The sequence below is a fragment of the Mesoplodon mirus genome (assembly GCF_964341445.2).
Source record: "Mesoplodon mirus genome assembly, chromosome: 17".
NCBI classification, from domain to species: Eukaryota; Metazoa; Chordata; class Mammalia; order Artiodactyla; family Ziphiidae; genus Mesoplodon; species Mesoplodon mirus.
Window position 1 is genome coordinate 479,229 of NC_138993.1, and position 16,267 is coordinate 495,495.

A 16,267-nucleotide genomic window follows, 5' to 3' on the forward strand; every position below is an offset into this window, starting at 1 on the left:
ATCTGCCACCAAAACTAAACTCTCAACTAAGAAACAGAAAAAGTCACATGAATCCTTTGACTCTTAAAACAGGGTAGGTATCAGTACATTTATAATCAACTTTTCCTCCCTAATATTTGGTCAACCATTTCCAATTTAGTTTTTACAAAATGAGGAAGAAACCTAAAAATGTTATCATAAGTGCTATATGTATATCTTACGTATTAAACATGCTTTAATGTTTCATATCAAACAAATAGCAAAATATGGTATTATGAGGCTTTCACAGTAAAGGGGAAGAAACAAAAAGACCCGGAACAGGTGACCTTTCATCGTACCTGCAATAACTGTGCGATAACACAGATACATATTAAGTCAAATCCCGTTTTACCTGTTCAAGCTTTTTAAAAAGTGGGTCTTTATAAGCCACTTCTTTGAATTCACTCACAGGATCTGAAATAAGGTCATTTTTGTTATCTTCCCAGTGTCCAGGAGCATGCTGACATGCCACTATTTGTGTTCCCTCTTTGGTTGAAGGAAAGACTCTCTGTGCTTCAGATTTATCTGATTGTAACTTGTAAGGGCTGTTGGGCTCCAACTTCTGTTCTTCATGAAGTGAATCTTCTTCACTTATAAAGCTGAAGCTATTTGAAAAATCTGTGGGTTTAATAGGAAAGCTGGTAGAAATGTTCACATTTGCTCGCTTCTCTTCCTCTGCTTCCAAAATAGGAAATCCACGATTTAATATGACCCCAGCCCGAGAAGGATTGGTCATCCACTGGGTTAAGAAGTTCTGCCCACTGTTTAACTCCGAAGAGGTTGACATCAGGAACATTTTAGTCCAACGACACTACTGTATTTAAATAATGTAAAAGCTAGAAGAGCTGTTAATTTCCGACACCTGTAGAAACAAGACAGCCAACAAAAATTATTAGTTAAAGCTATTCAACCCAAACCTCAACCCAGCACAAAAACCTACTGAATATTTCTTATAAGAAAGACTTTAACTAGCAAAGCAATCAGGCAATAAGTTACATATTTTTAAAACGTCTTTAAAATATCCAAATTGAGGGGATCAAAACTCAAAGTTCCCTTCTGATTTAATCAGTTACTGATGAATTTACACAAGTGCTCAATCAGTTGACCAAAAACGAAGGGTGCTAAAGCATCTTCTAAGTGACTTGATTACCAAAGGAAAAATAGGCCACTGTCAATATCCACTTTGACCACTTGCATGCGTCTGGCCCTAGTCCAGTACTGCTTCTTTGCCCAATACGGGGAACCCGTGTTCTCCCTGGTCCCAGAACAGAAGTCACCACCACCCCATGGCCTCCCCTGGCACTGTCTACTGCTGTCCGTTACTCCCCTTCTCCCTTATAATCCCTTGCCCACCAGGCAGTCTCTCATCTGCATTCCTAGAGGTCTCTGACATCACTACTTTGGCAGTCATCTCATTATTAGTGGTATTTCGCTTCTGTGTTCATAACCTACCAAGCTGTGAGTTCCTTGAAGGTATCTGTATATTCCCCACTGTCTAGCACCATCCATCCCTGGGAGATAGAAGAAACTTGATAAATGTTTGCTAAAAGTAAGTTAAAAATAAATCAGGACTAAGGTTATATTGTTGAAAATACTTCAGTTTTATAAAGTATTGTTTGTGTTCATTCAATGTGCAACAATAAAAATTTCATTGGTTCACAGCACGGGACAGCTATGCTGTATGAATCATACTCTAAAACAGCCAAATTCCTAGTGTAACTCTGTGACTGTGCAACAGATAAGCAACTAACATTTACTGTGTTCTTACTCTGTGCCCAGTACTGTTGTAGGCACTGGGTAGACAGCAGTTAATAACTCAGAGGCTAGTGGGGAAAATACACACAAAAGCCATGTGGGGGTAGGAGACTGCAAGTGTAGACGGGGTGGGCAGAAAGGCCTCACTTAGAGGAAAAGCTAAGGACCCGGTGGAAGAGGTGCATGTGGTGCAGCCATGAGGGGCAGAATAAGACCCAGTCATCCACACTTCATGACTCCCGTCTGCAGGAAGCCCCCACCAATGCCCCATTCCTCCCGAAAACCACCAGTTCGCACAGCCCATCACCACTATCCACCTTGACTCCTCCAGGGTTCACGTCTTTATGTTTGGGAATCTATGTATGTCAGCGCCCTTCATCCCTGCCACGCTAACCTCCACGCACGTGCTTATCCTGTCTCCGTGTCCCAAGCATCCCAATGCCAAACACTCACCGTGCGTCACGAGCAAAATCTATTATTCTTAACCTCTTCTCTCACCTTCCTGAGAAAACTTCCTCCTATGGAGCCCATACCCTTGGAATACGTATCTTCTTTATTGTTCTTTTTTAGACCTGGACTATTCTCCCTTCCTCTACCATCAAAGTCCCCAATTTTGAACCTCGTATGATCAGACTATATAACCTACTACTCCTTTATTGTCTACCACAACCTACAGAGTGTCCTGGGATCCTCTCCTTCATTCCTGAAAATTCTCTGGCTAAACAACTGGAAGAACAGAGTTGCCATTAACTGAAATGGAGAAAACTGGGGATAAAACAAAACAAAAATGGCAGTGTGATTTGTTTTCTCACTGGTATCACACTTTGAGAACCACAGCTATTACGGCATTAAAAAAAAAACCTACTGCTATAGGCAACGACATGGATGAGAAAAGTTGAATCAAAGTCTGACACGAATACTGTGTGATTCCATTTAGTATGGAGTTTGAGAATAGGCAAAATAAATTCACAGGTCCAGAAGTCAGAATCATGGTTGTCTAGGAAGCTGGTATTGCCTGGGAAGGGGTTTCTGCCTTCAGGGATGATAGGGATGTTCTTAATCTGGGTGGTGACTACACTGGTGTATATGTTTAGGCTGTACACTTAAGATTAAGGCACTCTGAGAACTCCCTGGCAGTCCAGTGGTTAGGACTCTGCACTCTCACTGCCAAGGGCCCAGGGTTCGATCCCTGGTTGGGGAACTAAGATCTGGCAAGCCACATGGTGTGGCCAAAAAAAAAAAAAAAGATTAAGGCACTTTACTGGATATCTCTTACTCCATGTCCTCATGATGCAGCACTCAGATGTCTGCATCTAAAACTCAGCAGGACCCTATGGTCCGTGCCCCCCATGTCCTCAGCCTGCCTTTTTGTCTGTGGAAAAAATTTAGCCAAAGAATAAGTTTAACCAGAGAAGTGAGAAAATGCAGAAGCAAAGAAAAGCAGTCAAACAGGACAAAACAATAATAGTTTAGTCATTAAGCAAAGGCAAGGCACTTTAGCTCCTTCTCAAGGGTTGTAGCTAATATCCTGAGCCGTCTCCGGTGGGATGTCTTGTAGATAATGAAACCCCCATCAGGTGGGAGAAGTGAACGACATTAACTGTAGCCATGACATAAGCTGCCGCAATTCTAAGAACTGGGCTCAAGAAAACGGGAACCGACTTTCGAACCTAAGATTAACTACTTAAAACAGTCAAGATGACGCTGGCCAGAGCACCGCATGACCAGCTTCAAGATGCCTGTCCGAGCTGCCTGCGCTGCTTCCACGTGGGCCTCTCCCGCCGCCTATAACAGCTCTTGACCCACGACTGTCGACTGTCGCCGGGGAGGGCGGGGGAGGGGAGTCGGCCTTTGGACAGGAGTCGCCCTCCCCGCTCCCGGCACCCAAAAGAAAGCAAACTCTCCTTTCCACCAGCCTTGCCTCTTCACTGGCTTTTGAGCAGGAGCATCCGGAACTCACTTTCGGTAACACATCTCTCGCCCACGTAAAAAAGAAACCTCCCCTGCTTCTTTTCAGCTTCATCACTATGACCCTAGAGGTATATTTACTGTCGGCATGACGCACAGAAATACAATTCCACCTTAACCTGTTACTTAGTATTGATGCTAAGGCCTTAGTAAAGGGAGCATACACAGCAAAATGCCTGGAAAGGATTATTAGCAGGTGAACTCAGATCTTCCTGATATCAAAATCTGTTTGAAACGAACGGACAGCCTTGAAACCTCCAAAGACTGCCACGTAAACATTCTTTAAAGCAGCGGGGCGGGGGGGATAAATTCTCTACCTCGCGAGGCGGAAAACGTAGACGCAAACAATTCAAAGCCTCCCTCAGGCCTTGAGAAGTAACTGGTCGCTTAGGAACGTGACTTACCGGTCTCCCAAAGTACACGTCCTTGAAAGCCACCAACCCACAGCAAAGCTTTCAAACCCGAAGCTTTGCAAGACCGCACCTGCCGGCAGGGAGACCGGCCCAGACCAGCAGGAAGGTGACGCACAGACGCGCTCCTCACGCAGCAGCTCAGAGTGCAGCCGAAACCACAAGCGGAGGGAGCCCGCGAGAAGCCGCCGCGGAACAGCGCTAGCAGGCCCGACACTGACCCAGAGCTCCCCCCGCCGCCCGGCGCCGCTCCCCGCGCGCCCCGCCGTCCCTCGTGGACGCAGGGCGACGAACACACCAGCTGCTCCGGTCCTCCCCACCCCACCCCCGCCATGAAGTCCCGCTCCGCGGCCCCGGCCTCTCAGTCCACTCACACCAGCGCCCGAGCCGTCTTCGTCTCCGCCGCTACCTTTACAAACCACCCGCCACAGCCTCCGCGGCCAGCTTGGCTCCGCCCGGGCCCGAGGGCTCGTGGGAAATGTAGTTCCCACCTGCCCCTCTGAGCTTGCGAGAGTGCGCAGCCGGACTCACGCAAACTACCACTCCCGGCGACCCAGCGTTCCACGTTACTAGGCGCTCACGGCCCGGAGTCTTCCGCCCGGGCTCGGGCAAGGGGTGGTGGCGGCGGGCGGAGAGGCGGGGGGAAACAGCTCCCGGAGAGAACTTCCGGGACAGACCGAGTCCCTCCCCTGCCTTTCAAAACTTCGGCTGGAGCTCTCGCGGTTGGGGCGGGGGCGTCTGTCTAGTTCCGTGTGTCTTTTGTTTTTGTCTTCTTTGCCACCAGTGACCAAGTAAAAGAAAAAAGGACAGTCGGCCACACTCTCTGATGAGTCAAAGGTAACCTTGTGATGGAGTCACTCCTAAAGTAGCTATCGCTCGTCTTTTCTGCCTAATGCGTAGTTGGCTCTTTGCCCATTAGGTAATAAAGCCTAATTTTATTTTATTTTTTATTAAAATAAACCTAGTTCTGTTTTGAACACTAAAGTGCAAAACTCGAAAACCGATTTCTTAATTGCCACTGCAGATGCAGACACCGCAAGTTACCGTTGTGTACACACCCAGGCTTTGTGTCTGTTTAAATAAATATGTAAAGAAATCAAATGAAGTGCTATTTTTAACAATCGGTACAGTGTAAGAAACGAACCACTGTTACCAAGTCCAAGCTTGTATTGCTTGCGCCGCAGGAGAGCCCAATAATCGAGAGAGCAGTACGTGGGGCAAGGACTAACGACTGTATTCGGAAAGCCAGCAGACCGAGAAGATGGTGGGCTTGTGCCCCTAAAGAACCATCTTGTCTGAGTTAGAATTCAGTTAGAATTCAGGCTCCTCTTATACTCAAAGGGCAGTAAAGTCAAACATCTCCTGGTTCCCATCAGCCTCTGGAGGGGATGGGTTAATTTCTTCCTCCTTGCAGTCAGTCATTCACAGGTGAGCCTGGTCAGGAGGTTTGTGAGCTAAACAAAGGTATTTTAGCTTAATGCTCATTACCTGGCAGGCAGGGTTCCCAGAGATGGGCCACTGTGTATAACTTAAGCTTACAGGCAACATCCCTTTAGTGATTCACTTGTAATAGAATACAGGTTCTTTCCTATTACAGCCCCCCACTGTCAATGCCCTGAGGGTTTTGCCAACCTGAAGAAAAAGCCATCTCAGCCAGAATGAGGCTGGGGAGAGGCCAGGCCTTGAACCATGATAGGAAATTTGAATTTCATTTGAAACATAATTTTCAAAATAAGAAAAAGGTTGCTCATGCTTCAGTGTGGAGAAGAAATGAGGGGCAGAGATGGGAGACAGGACTCCGCTGCTGGGCAGAGGGCCGGGGCCAAAGGGATGGGGACAGGGCCTGGCTCCCCGGGGTGGAGGGGCAGTCGAGGGCCGAAGCCCCGGACGGAGCCCCGGCGGTGGCTGTCCAGGAGGGGGCTCTGCATGTCGGGGACGTGCTGGGACACAGCGGACCTTCTGCCCTACCCTGGGGGTTGTCTGCACTCAGATGGCATTTAGGGCCTCACGTGGGTACTACTGCCCAGCAAGGGCCTAGGGTGGGACTACAGCCAGGGGAACCCAGCGGTCAAGGGTTAAGAGGCCGTTTGGAGAGGGACACCTGCTCGCTGACCCTCCTTAAACCAGTGGGACCCACTGCCCTTCAGGAAACACCAGCTTACTGTGGACAAGCTGCTAGAACAGACTCCACGTTCAAAGACTGACAAAGAGCTACTGTGAATTAAACCCGGTATCTCACCATTCATTAGTTTATTGTTTCTTTTTTTATATATATATACATTTATTTATTTATTATTATTATTATTATTATTATTATTTATTATTATTTATTATTATTATTATTATTATTATTATATTTATTTATTTATTTATTTATTTATTTATTTTTGGCCGCATTGGGTCTTCATTGCTCTGCATGGGCTTTCTCTAGTTGTGGCAAGCAGGGGCTACTCTTCGTTGCAGTGTGCAGGCTTCTCATTGCGGTGGCTTCTCTTGTTGTGGAGCACAGGCTCTAGGCGCGTGGGCTTCAGTAGTTGTGGCACACGGGCTCAGCAGTTGTGGCTCATGGGCTCTAGAGCGCAGGCTCAGTAGTCATGGTGCACGGGCTTAGTTGCTCCGCGGCACGTGGGATCTGCCCAGACCAGTTCTGGAGCTGCTCTCTGCGCAGACAACACACATAAGCACACAGCTCTGTTTCAGCCACAGATGCAGCACAGCAGACAAACGGTCTGCACTTGCTTTTCCACTTCACGATTTATCTGAGAGATCATTCCTCACCATCACGTATCGAACTGCTTCCTTTGTTATAGTAGCTGGTGTGCACATTTCAGATGTTTATGTACATTGGAAAATAATGTCCAAAAAGATTGCACTCACGGTATGTGAGAGTTTCTAAAAATGAGAGACCATGTTGTCATTCTCTACCCAGAAAATGAACTGAGAACAGGCATGAATTACTCATCCATCCACAGAAATGGTGAGTCAGGTGAGTGAGCAAAGCCGTGTAAGGGAAGAATATACAATTCTGCCTAAAATGTAGGTAAACTGGGACATTCTGTTTCTGATATTCATAGGCAAACTATTAAATACCAGAGAAGCAGCCAGCACCCAGCTGGAGTTGAATGTGCTTCACAGAGCAAATCAGGCTCCCTGTAGGCAAACCCCAGGGCTATGGTCCAGGATGGGGCAGGCTGGGCCAGCCCCACCAATGACCCACAGAGGGGAGAGCAGCCTACAGGGCAGGCCCTGCACTTGCAGGCCTGGGTCTAATGACTTTGGACTTCAATTTTTACTTCTTACGGCGAGGTGGTTAGATGGTAAATCAATTATGGTGTATCCATATCCATACTCTGTTGATCTTTTTAAACTTTTATGTAACTAGAAATTGTCATTCATAAGAGTTTTAGAAATCTGAAAAAAAATTATTACAAATGGGGTGAGAAACAGGTACAAATAATTTATTTAAATTTTGGTTTTAACTAATGCATAATGAATTGATTTTTTCTTAGTGTACACATGTAATCTTAGACAATGCTGATGTTCTGAGCCATTATTAACTGAAGTCTATCCAAAAGAACCATTTTTATATTGCAAACCCAGATTTTATGAGGGAATCTATCAAAGAAAGGAGACTGGTGGACGTAAAGAATTACGATCCCTGTAAGTCACTGGACACCGCACCAACTCCTGATCAAAAGGCAGGCAGCTCTGGTAAGTATTTCATATCAAGTGCTTAATGTATTAGAGGTTTTATAGTAAATATTTTGGTTTGTCAATGATATTATAGACAAAGGATTGTCCAGAGATACTATGAAAATAAGTAGTCTTATTATTATTTCAGAAAATGGGCAGCAAACTAGTGAGGGACAAAAGACTACTTTAGCAATAGAAATAGATTTCTCAATATTCAGTCTGGTGTGGTGAGATTCAAAATGACTACAAAAACATTCATAATCTCAGAAAACCTGAAGTGTAATTTTTTTTTACTCTATGCAAAATTTATTGCAGTCATACAAAGGTTACATTAGGTCAAATACAACAAATACTATGATGCAGTTTTGCATTTATTAAAGTACAGTTCAAAGCTTAAATTTACGCATTCTATATACACTAAACATATCTACTGAAGTCACACTGTTCTTCCACTGACATTTGATATATCGGAGTGAAAGACATTAACTTTACAGACTTTTTAACATGAACCCTTAATATAAAACTGTGTACTACTTGTATGTAAATGGTTTAATGGGGAACCCAGTTAATGGGCTTCCGTTGCCCCTCAGTCATCCATTTTGTTGCATATTTTATTTTAAATGCTTAAGGGGTGGGGCAAACTGGTAAGTTTAAATCTGGATACATTACCTAAATCTGCCAATTACCCCCAGTGAATTATAGACGAAAGCTGATTTCATCTGGTTCCAAATACCTATTTCTAGTAGTTTTTGTTTCCAAGAGAATTAACAGAATAAGATTGTTCACATTTTTTCCACAGTGGAACGTAGACCAGAGAAGCTTCCCCTGCAACTTCAGATCTAAAGAAGTGTTAACACCTGTTTAAGCTTCAGTGGAGAAGCTGTCTTGTAGCCTCAGCCGAGTGAGCGAAGGCACAAAAAGAAGCTTTCGTCGTTGTGTTTGATGTGATTCCAGCATCCTGCGTCTCATGCCAGTCACTGAACAACATGATGTAATAAATGGCTGGCCTGTGAAAAATCATTAAAAGCAGATGGTTCACGGAAAGAATTTGCTCCCATGTTATCAGAGAAAAGCCAGTCTCCCACGTACAAGAAGAAGAGAGTTTTCCACGATTTGATCAGCCTCATCACAGGATGGACCACAAGGGCTGCTTGTAAACATCTTCCTTGTATTTCTTGTGAATGGGGTGGTATTTAAATCCTTAGACAGTTTACTTGCAACATAACCATAAACAACATCATTCATATAATACATGAAGGCTGGTTCATCACTTCTGGTTTTTCTATTCCAGAGAAAAATGTATAATTTTCAACAACTTTCCTTGCAATTATGTTAACAGCAAATGTAAATGCAGAAGACACACAGTATCTTCCAGGTCCTGAAGTTATCTTAACGCCAGATCCTTCAGGAAAGTGGACATCAAGCGAAGAGCTGGCAACATGATTAACCTCTTCCAGCTGAAGTTTGCTCCTGTGACGTCCCCTCCAACGTCTAACATGTTCATCGTGGAGCCAAGTTCTCCAGCCATGTCACACACACTGGGCATCTGATAGAGCATGGGCGTATACTTGAGATTCTTTGCAGACCCTTGAAACGTGAAATTTAACCCCAATTTTTTTTAATAATATATTATCTCATTTACTTTAATTTAATTTAATTTAATTTTAATTTTTTGGCTGTGCGGGATCTTCAGTTGCAGCGTGCAAACTCTTAGTTGTGGCATGTGGGATCTAGTTCCCCGACCAAGGATTGAACCCAGGCCCCCTTCATTGGGAGCGCAGAGTCTTAGCCACTGGACCACCAGGGAAGTCCCCTTAACCCCAGTGATTTAGACATCCAGTTCCTTAGCATATTCCAAAAACATGCCTGCTGATCTTCAGGGTAGTGGCACACTTCCCGTTACCGCGTTCACCTCCAGTACTACCTTCTGCTGCCACAGGTAGTCAGGCCCTGAGGGAAGCGGAAGGAGATGGCCCGGCTGCTCTGCATCAGCAGCAGCAGCACATGGAGCCTGCGGAGTGCAGAGGGGTGTGGGTGTTGCCGGCACCCCCAGAGCCAGGACAGATGAACCAAGTGAACCTAATGAAATACGGTCTTGGCATTTGGGTGATGGTGTGCAGTTTTCTTCAATTTGACTGCCTCATCACATGTCTTGATATTCACTCCAGCTTTTGCTGCATACTTTATCTGAGATGCCTGCTTGCAAGTACTTGTGTAAATTATGTTTTCTGGGGATACACCCAATTCTTGCACTGCAGCCATGTCAGTTTTACTGGAACAAAGCAAGTCCAGATCCAAGAGCTGCCAAGATCTCGAGTACAGCTGGAGTGGAGTGGCAGTTAACCACGTAGGATGGCTTTATCGGAGCCACTTTGTTCTGCCACTGACTGCGTTTCTTCACAGTCTTTCCAACATCTCCCACAAAAAATGCATTTTCTCCTGTCAGGGTATGTTCATAAACACAGTCATCAATAACATTTGCAAGGGGTGTTCCTTCATCCGACAGGCCAGCTGAGCAGTTCGCATCGCACATCTCAGCCATGTTGCAGAAAGCTGAGAGTCATAACCCAGGCAAAACAAGAGACAGGCCACTAAGCCTTCTGTCTGGGTCCTTAGAATATGCAACCCAACAGACAAGCTAGGAGATGACCCCACTCTCAGCTGGGTTCCCAACGTGGCTCACCGTTGATGTCGGACTGCTCTCTGCACAGCACTTCTCCTTGGCCTCCAGGTGGTTGTGTGCTTGGTCAGAAAGCTCACCTTGAGATAATAGCCCAAAGCATCTTCTCTTTTTTTGGTGGAATTTTTAAAGAGGGATGTGGTTGCCTTGAGCAGAAACACCCAAGGTGGCTGGGGGGCACCCAGGCCTGTGGAGAGAGACAGCGTGGGTCACGCATGCACCACACCAGCTGTCCTCTCAGTAGAAACCTGCCTCCTTTATAAACCCAAATTTTAGTGTGGAATCTGGCCCAAATGAAAGCCTCTGGACATAGAGAAATGCACTCCTCATCAAAAGTCAAGCAGTTTTTGCAAATCAAAACCACAACAAGGTATCACCTCACACCAATCAGAATGGCCATCATTGAAAAGTCTACAAATAACATGCTGGAGAGGGTGTGAAGAAAAGGGAACCCTCCTACACTGTTGGTGGGAATGTAAATTGATACAGCCACTATGGAGTACAGTATGGAGGTTCCTTAAAAAACTAAAAATAGAGTTGACATATGATCCAGCAGTGGATTTCACTGCTTGATCTTTATCAGAAGAAAATATAAACGTTACTTGGAAAACATACATGCACCCCGGTGTTCATAGCAGCACCATTTACAATAGCCAAAACATGGAAGCAACCAAAGTGTCCATCAACAAACAAATGGATAAAGAAGGTGTGGTGCATGTATACAATGGAATACTACTGGGCCATAAAAAATAATAAAATTCTGCCAATTCCAACAACGCGGATGGGCCTGGAGGGTATTATACTCAGTGAAATAATTCAGACAGAGAAAGGCAAATACTGTATGTTTCCACTTATATGTGGAATGTAAAAAATAAAACGAATGAAGATAACAAAACAAATAGACTCAGATATAGAGAATCAACTAGTGGTTACCAATATGGAAAGGGAAGGGGGGAGGGGCAGGATAAGGGCAGGGGATTAAGAGGAGCAAACTACTGTGTATAAAATAAATAAGGGGCTTCCCTGGTGGCACAGTGGTTGAGAGTCCGCCTGCCGATGCAGGGGACGTGGGTTCGTGCCCCGGTTCTGGGAAGATCCCACATGCCATGGAGCGGCTGGGCCCGTGAGCCATGGCCGCTGAGCCTGCGCGTCTGGAGCCTGTGCTCCGCAACGGGAGAGGCCACAACAGTGAGAGGCCCGTGTACCGCAAAAAAATAATAAATTAAATAAATAAGCAACAAAGATATACAGCACAGGGAATATAACCATTATTTTGTAATAACTTTAAATGGAGTATAATGTATAATAATATTGAATCACTATGTCATACACCTGAAATGAATATAATATTATAGATCAACTATACTTCAATTTAAAAAATCAGGCAGGGGACTTCTCTGTTGGTCCAGTGGTTAAGACTCCACAGTCTCAATGCAGGGGGACGGGGTTGGATCCCCGGTCAGGGAACTAGATCCCACGTGCATGCTGCAACTAAGAGCCCGCATGCCACAACTAAAAGATTCCACATGCCATAACTAAAGACCCCACACACAGCAATGAAGATCCCACGTGCCGCAACTAAGACCCAGTGCAGCTAAATAAATAAATAAATAAATAAATAAAAAGGCAGGCAGTTCTATTTTTTTAAATTAAGGTATTGTTGATTTACAATGTTGTGTTGGTTTCTGGTGTACAGCAAAGTGGTTCCATTATACATAAATGTTTTCAGATTCTTTTCCATTATAGGTTATTACAAGATATTGAATATAGTTCCCTGTGCTGTACAGTAGGTCCTTGCAGGCAGTTCTGATAAATATTAATTTATAAGAACATGATGTCTGTTAGATGTCATATTGTATGATATCAAGTGAATTATTTATAACAGCTTTAGAAATCTAAATGTGGTGGTGTGACGCAGCCTCTAGACAAATGATTACCCAGAACTGCTGCTATATCAGCCTTTCTTACTGTCTCAGACATTGGTAGCTACAACAAAATAGGCAGGATAGTAAAGTCCTTTTATATTGAAAATATTTTTCAACATCCAGTAATAAAGTCAGATTCAGAATTACTGTAAATACACCGATGACTTTTGAAATCTCTATAGAACTGGAAAGACATTCTTGCATCGGAAGTTATTCCTATATCATAATAGATAGTGTTACGATTCCTCTATAAGAAAAATGTGAAGCAAAAATTGTCTGGCCTCACATAGAAGCCTCGGTTCCCTCTAAACTAGAGCCTCCGCAGTTCCTTCGCTGGTGACACGATGGTGCTCAGAGCTCATTCTGACCCACAGTAACACTTTTCATGACTATGCTTACCGTAATCTCCAGAATAGAAAAATGCCATTTGAAACTGTGTACCTATCAATCAGTTCTCCTCACATGCCTAATAAATAGAATTACAATGATTTGTTTTCACTATCTTTTAATCTACCTTCCTCTTTTCCCACTTGTCCTTGGACTACTAATAACCAGAGCTAATTTAAGGACACCTGAAAGACTAGCATGGCAGATATGACCACATTCAAGAAGCTTAATAGTTTCAACATTTATTGTTAACTAATTTTAATAAATCTTTGAGTAGTAAATGTGTTTTGTTTGTTTTAATTCTGGAAGTGAAAACTGATGATCCATCCCTGAGCAATTCCACAGAGAAGGAAAATACTGGTGAACTCACTAAGTAATCTACTTCTGATCCTTAAGACTCGACATAGTTGGCAAAATGTTTTGTAAATCTCAGCACAGTATTAAAAGGCTGTTAGTACTTCAGTATTTTTTGTAGTATTTTAATTTATCTTGCTTATCTCTCTTTTTTAAGCAGAGTCACAGATTTATTTATTTGTTTGTTTATTTATTTATTTTTGGCTGTGTTGGGTCTTCGTTTCTGTGCACGGGCTTTCTCTAGTTGCGGCAAGCAGGGGCCTCTCACTATCACGGCCTCTCGTTGTGGAGCACAGGCTCCAGATGCACAGGCTCAGTAGTTGTGGCTCACGGGCGTAGTTGCTCCGCGGCATGTGGGATCTTCCCAGACCAGGGCTCGAACCCATGTCCCCTGAATCGGCAGGCAGATTCTCAACCACTGCACCACCAAGGAAGCCCTGACATACTGTTTTGGCTGTCCTCCCACCCGTCCTGCCCATCACCCCTCACGCACACAGGTGCAGGGTTTCCTTCCTGCTGCGGGGCCTGCCCGCCTCTCCAGTGGCTCCCAACACCCTGATAAGGGACCCTGTGAGCCTGCTGGTGCCTGAGGGAATGGGAGGCTTGTGAGGAGCTGCCTAAAAGCCTCCTCCCACCTTCCTCCCCGATGAGGCAAGAAGCTCAGGACCTGTCCCACTACTCACACTGCAGACATTCGGCTCTGTTCAGGGCGGTGGGCCGAGGGCCAAGGGGAGCTGGCATCTTTGACTACTCTGCCTTTTGCTGTTTATATATGTATAAACCATCTAAATCTGGTATCTCCTTACATTGTTACCGGAAACGTATACTAGTAAAACAAAGTTTTAAAATGTTTATCAAAATTTAAATCACTATGCGGTGGTCATTTCATAATGTATAGAAATATCGAATTACTATGTTGTGCACCAGGAACTAATATAGTGTTTTAGGTCAATTATGCTTCAAAAAGAAACAAGCAAACTCATGGAAAAAGAGATCAGATCTGTGGTTACCAGAGATGGGGGTGGTGGAAGGGGAGAGTGCGCAAAGGTGGTCCAAAGGTGCAAACTTCCAGTCACACAACAAGTAAATACTAGGGCTGTGATGTGCAGCATGACGAACAGAATAAGTGCTGCTGTGTTACATATGAGAGTTGTTCGGAGACTAAATCCGAAGAGTTCTCGTCACAGGAAAAATATTTTTCTTTTATTTTGTGTCTATATGAGATGATGGATGTTCACTAGACTTACCGTGGTCATCATTTCATTGTGTATGCAAGTCAGATCATTATGCTGTACATCTAAAACTTACACAGTGCTGTGTGTCAATTATATCTCAATAAAACTGGAAGAAAAAATTAAATCACTACCCTCTTTGACCTATAAATTCCGCTAGTAGGAATTCTACTTCTAGAAATTCATCTCACAGAAATATGGACACACCAACACATGGATGTATTATATGTGCATACGTGCACAGTAAGGTGGCAGAGCATGTGCAATAGAGCTCATTTCAAAAGTTGTATAAACGGGGGCTTCCCTGGTGGCGCAGTGGTTGAGAGTCCGCCTGCCGATGCAGGGGACACGGGTTCGTGCCCCGGTCCGGGAAGATCCCACATGCCGCGGAGCGGCTGGGCCCGTGAGCCATGGCCGCTGAGCCTGCGCGTCCAGAGCCTGTGCTCCGCAACGGGAGAGGCCACAACAGTGAGAGGCCCGCGTACCACCAAAAAAAAAAAAAAAAAAAAAGTTGTATAAATGGGTGTTTATATATGTATGACATAAAAATCTGTCATGTCATTCCAAACTAGTTACCTTTGAGGAACAGGAACTTTATTTCTATCTTATACAGTTTTTAATTAATTGAAAAAATTTTACAATGAACATATATACTTAATTTCAAAAATACATAAAAGCAGAGTAAATAGTAAATAATGAACTTCCTCAAGACTTAAAATGCTTTGTCAAGTTTTTGGACACTTAGAACAGCCTTCTCTTCCCTCTTCTTTTGTTGCTGAGGAAACGGCTTGGCTCTCCTACAGGATGTCCCACATTCTGGACATGTCTGTTTCCATTTCTCTTTCCCCATATTTCTTGTAAACTGGAAATTAGATCTAAAGTCCTGAGTAGATTAAGGATCAGCATTTCTGTCAACATGAGCCGTGAAGGCTGGTTGTTCTACTTTAATAATGCTAACATTGATCAGCAGGTTTCCACTGTGGAGTTGTTTGCCTACAGCCAGCACTCACCTGTGGACAGATACTTTGACATCCAGTTCCTCATCAGTCTTTCAGCTAACGATTCTGTTGTCTGAATCATTTTATGAAATATTGTGGTTCTCTATTTTTTCTTCTATACTTGTTAGCTGGAATTCTTGTGAAACAATCAGCTGTCCCCCATCAACTAACGTTGCTTTACAATATTTTTTAAACTTATTTAGAAAAATATATGGAAGCATTAGAATTGCTGTGTGTCTTCCCTTAGAGATGAGAGTGCCTGGAGGGCAGGCTATGGTGTAGCGATCTCTGTGTTCCTAATGCCTAGGATGCCTTCTGTGAGCCAACTCCCAACAGCTGGCACTGCTCTCAAGAGGCGCCGGCCAGATCATAGTCTTAAATGAACTCAGGGAGCCAGCCCATTTAAAAGAGTTAATTTTGTAAATTAAGTTGCCAGGTGAAAATTGACACTCGAGGATGAGGTCATAGCCACCACAGCTTCGGACCTTCAAGGCCCCCTGAGAGGAGCTCAGGGTGGAGATCAGGTGTGAGGCGCTCTGTGCTCTGGGAAAAGCTGGAGAAGGTTTTAGGAGCCCGGTTCTCGCCTCCCCTCACATCTAGAAAGGCACAAAATCATGAACGGGGCGTCCGCTCCTCGTGGCCAGCAGCAGCGCGTGCTTGACCGCTCGTCTCCTGGCCGGTCACCCAGGCCCTGAGCTGCTGAGGCGCTGTCCCCTGGACATAGCTCTCATTTTGCCCCCAAATAAAACCCAACTCGCAACTCTCACCTTGTGCATTTATTTTCGGTCGACAAAGTTCACTGTTAAATAAAAAGCTCGCTGCTACTAAGACTTTATTTGCTTATTTG

At 44.4% G+C, this 16,267-nt stretch overlaps 1 protein-coding gene and 1 pseudogene across 8 annotated transcripts in view; both read right to left on the bottom strand.

Annotated features, from left to right (window-relative positions):
• The window catches only part of CPAP (centrosome assembly and centriole elongation protein), a 60,422-nt gene extending 55,823 nt beyond the window's left edge, over window positions 1-4,599 (bottom strand). For 3 of the 7 annotated variants that reach the window (XR_014291774.1, XR_014291776.1, XM_082602578.1), the window contains exons 1-2: window positions 4,526-4,599; window positions 371-880 (exon numbers count right to left, since the gene is read on the bottom strand). Coding sequence is in view for 1 of the 7 variants with exons in the window: in XM_082602578.1 (XP_082458704.1) it covers window positions 371-814 (444 nt within the window). In the remaining 6 variants the exon portion in view is untranslated. Of the gene's footprint in view, window positions 1-370; window positions 881-1,470; window positions 1,530-4,145; window positions 4,325-4,525 lie in introns of those variants that run through there. The other 4 variants (XR_014291777.1, XR_014291779.1, XR_014291775.1 and 1 more) reach the window with 4 other exon arrangements.
• A 4,044-nt stretch (window positions 4,600-8,643) lies between these two features.
• Window positions 8,644-10,386, bottom strand: LOC309792482 (antizyme inhibitor 1-like; annotated as a pseudogene). The gene is made up of 3 exons: window positions 10,118-10,386; window positions 9,769-9,855; window positions 8,644-9,479 (listed from the first exon to the last, which is right to left on the bottom strand). The product of its transcript is annotated as an antizyme inhibitor 1-like (transcript).
• Between the last annotated feature and the right edge of the window lie 5,881 nt (window positions 10,387-16,267).